Source organism: Nicotiana tomentosiformis, chromosome 4 (genome assembly GCF_000390325.3).
Source record: "Nicotiana tomentosiformis chromosome 4, ASM39032v3, whole genome shotgun sequence".
Lineage (NCBI taxonomy): Eukaryota > Viridiplantae > Streptophyta > Magnoliopsida > Solanales > Solanaceae > Nicotiana > Nicotiana tomentosiformis.
This window is the reverse complement of record NC_090815.1, coordinates 29,996,478-29,999,795: the sequence shown is the minus strand read 5'-3', so window position 1 is coordinate 29,999,795 and position 3,318 is coordinate 29,996,478. Positions and strand designations below refer to the sequence as shown.

General features: G+C 34.4%; 2 protein-coding genes across 2 annotated transcripts; both read right to left on the bottom strand.

Moving 5' to 3' along the window:
• Window positions 1-378: 378 nt before the first annotated feature.
• LOC104099899 (uncharacterized) lies at window positions 379-1,052 on the bottom strand. The gene is made up of 2 exons (XM_009607035.1): window positions 846-1,052; window positions 379-699 (listed from the first exon to the last, which is right to left on the bottom strand). Exons 1-2 carry the CDS (start codon window positions 1,050-1,052, stop codon window positions 379-381), a joined length of 528 nt encoding a protein of 175 aa, XP_009605330.1.
• Window positions 1,053-1,115: 63 nt separating this feature from the next.
• On the bottom strand, window positions 1,116-1,970 carry LOC104099898 (uncharacterized). Its single transcript, XM_009607033.1, has 2 exons — window positions 1,571-1,970; window positions 1,116-1,456 (listed from the first exon to the last, which is right to left on the bottom strand). Exons 1-2 carry the CDS (start codon window positions 1,968-1,970, stop codon window positions 1,116-1,118), a joined length of 741 nt encoding a protein of 246 aa, XP_009605328.1.
• Window positions 1,971-3,318: the final 1,348 nt, after the last annotated feature.

The window sequence follows — 3,318 nt, the reverse complement described above, 5'->3', positions numbered from 1 at the left end:
ATTTATCAGTGTTGTTAGGAAAGGCTGAGTAATAAATAAATCCAGTATTTGAACAAAACAACTACAAACCAATTGCATTAAGAGTTGAAATATATTTAGCAAACATTCATTATAGGAGACAATCTTTACTCAAATTAGCAACATAATTACACCATAACTATAATTCTCTAGAACAGAACAAATACAACTTCATATGTCTTAAAGGACAGATTATCATCAACAGTACTCAGTAAAAAAAACTTTAAAATGTATCAATTTTTATTTCCTTTTGGGAGCATTCCTACAAGATTTTTTGTTATGCCCTTCTAGTCCGCAGTTGCCACATGAAACCTTGTACTTTTTTGCATTTACTTCATCATATGGTTTGTATGCTTATTTTTAAGGTCTCCCTGGCTGCCTTTTCCCAGTAGGTGGCTTTACAACTTCTTCAGCTATATGTTGTGGCACATTCCATTTGCTTTCGTCAGGCAGCGGGTCTACTGGTATTTCATAAGTTTGCAAAAGGCTCTCCCTCGTGTAATAAGGAGAACAATAGTTTTCATAAGACTCGTTCATGTGCCTCAAAGTCGCCAAAGCATGTGCACAAGGAAGTTCATCAAGCTGGAATTGTCCACAACTACATCTCTTATTTTGAAGGCAAATAATGAAGCACTTCACACCATCTATCACAGTATGAATATAATATGTTGAAGCCCTCACCTACAATTTTATTATAAACACATAACAAGTTGTCAGCAACAGATACAAAATAAAATAACTATAATTATACAATAACATTTCTACAATTAACAATATATATTTAGTTTGATGGAATTAATGATCTGATGTTATTGTATATAACTTACTCTCATCTTTTGCGATAATGTCCTGTTGTCCTCCAACTCTTTGTTGTATTTTTTCCCAAGGTATGTGAACGTACCCTTTGCATTCAATAATTTTTCATTAGTCCAACGTTCAAGAAGAGTTCTTATGTACTCTAATAGTTCTACTACGGTCAGCTCTCTTGCATCTTTGGTTACTGGATTCAATGACTCTGTAATGTTTGATGTCATCGTTCACACTCTGTTCACCATAGCATGTACCCGAGACCATATGTGATAGCCAATATCGTATAGCTATGCTTTAACACGTGTGTCGATCTCTTCAATCTTTGACATTCTTTCATTAAATTCATCAAGCGTGTATGATCGTGTCGTGGCAAAGTACAATTCATTTAACTTTAGATGACCCTTCTTGAACTTTGACCTTACATTTGTCCAAATATGCCACATGCAAGCATAATGTGGCATGCTGATATAAACAGTAGATGTTGCCTTTAAGATACTCTCATTCCGGTCTGAAACAACACACATATTTGGTTTTTCACCATATGCATGTTTGAATTGCTCAAAAAACCACCTACATAATGCATCATTTCCTGAATCAACAATGGTGTATGCTAGTGTTAATATGCTACCTATCACACAGGTGGAAAAAATAAATTCAATTTCTTTAATAAAACTTGAGAATATAAAAAATACAATCTCAAAAACAACTTTATAACAATATTTTTACAATTAATCTACATTACATGCTGCATCCATTATGCTGGCTGTTAGCATGATTTCCCTATATGCCGACTTCAAGAAGGTGCCATCAACTACTACAACTGGCCTACAATGCTCCCAACCCTTGATGGACGTACTAAGTGCAACAAATGCATACAAGAAACAGTCATCTTCAGTCTTCTGCAATTTCACTACCGACCCGAGATAAGTCTTCTCCAGAATATACAAATAACTCCGCAAGCGGCTGTAGGAATCAGCAGGATGGCCCCTCAAAAATTCCAAAGCCTTTTCCTTTGCTCTCCAAGCTTGTATGTATGTTAAGTTCATACCATGATCCGACAACATGTCAGTTTGTATGTCTATTGGTGTGTATATTGTCTTAGGATCCGCATATTTTGGAATCACCATGCTGCCAACTACCATGGCAATAGGTTTGCGTTGTATGTATGTGTTTTCCATGAAAGAGCATGTGTGCAAGCTGTTGAATTTTCGAACCTTGAACAATGCTGATTCATTTATGCTGGTGGACTTGAAGTGCTACGTACAATTGTCCCCAACACATATGAGGCAGTAGCTACAGAATAAAAACAATTCAAAAAATGTTATGCAAATTGTAGCTACAAAATACGAGGCAGTTTATGCACAAAAACTTATCTTAAACAATTTATATACAATTTATATACAAAAAAACTACAACTTATACACAATATGAATTTGACAAATAAAATGTTCCTACCTTCTTGCACTAGACCTTTTCATCATAAATTGAAACTTATTCATGACAGAATAGTGCTTCATTGCAGTGACAATTGTTTGCTTGTCTTGGTAAATTTGGCCTACTTCAATTACATTTGGCGTATATTCTGTTATGATGATACTTTCATATTCCACAATTACTGGAGATGTTTGCATATCAATCCATGTTCCTGATACTTCTCCAATTGTGTTACAATTGCTTGACAATTGTACCACGTTAGTATTACGATAATCAGAAGAACCTGTACTCAATTAAAAGTATAGCAATTCAGACCTCTGTATATTCATGTGTTCAGTATTTGACAGAATGCTTGTACAGACATAACAATTGAACTACATTTGTTATGTAGTAAAATTGTAGATAATTTGTAGTAAAATTGTAGAACACTTGAAATTAAAAAAATATCAGCACTGAAAAAACATAGCAAACCTGCAATTGTTCTCCCATTCGACATACTGCATTCCAATCGAAATCACGCACTGTTATACACATCGGATACATTCCTAAGTTTTTATTTTCCTTTTTCGTCTCCATATACACTCGAACTCCCATATCGCTCCGAATTTCCATTGGAGGACAACGTTCATTGACTGTGTATTTGATTTCGATAATTTTTGCGGAAGTATCGATCATTAGATGCTCTGCAATTGCGGAATTCAATTGACTATAATTTGAATCATCATTGACCACAATTATGTCAACATGAAAATCTTTGTATCTTCCAATGCTATCCCACCGACGATTGAGCTGAAGCATAATCGCTAATTTTGACATTATATCGCGAAATTCAATTCAATTGTAGCTAATTGTTTGTAATTATTTTTTTCAAAACCTTTGTTTATAGAAAATCAGAGGAAACCAGAGAATAGAAGGACACTACATATATGTTGCCTTGATTATGGTGCGATGATAATCAGTGAAAATCTACGTATAGAAGAATTTTATAAATATGTTGCCTTGATTATGGTACGATGATTGCGTCAGTAAAATCATTAATTGAAATATAAGCATCCC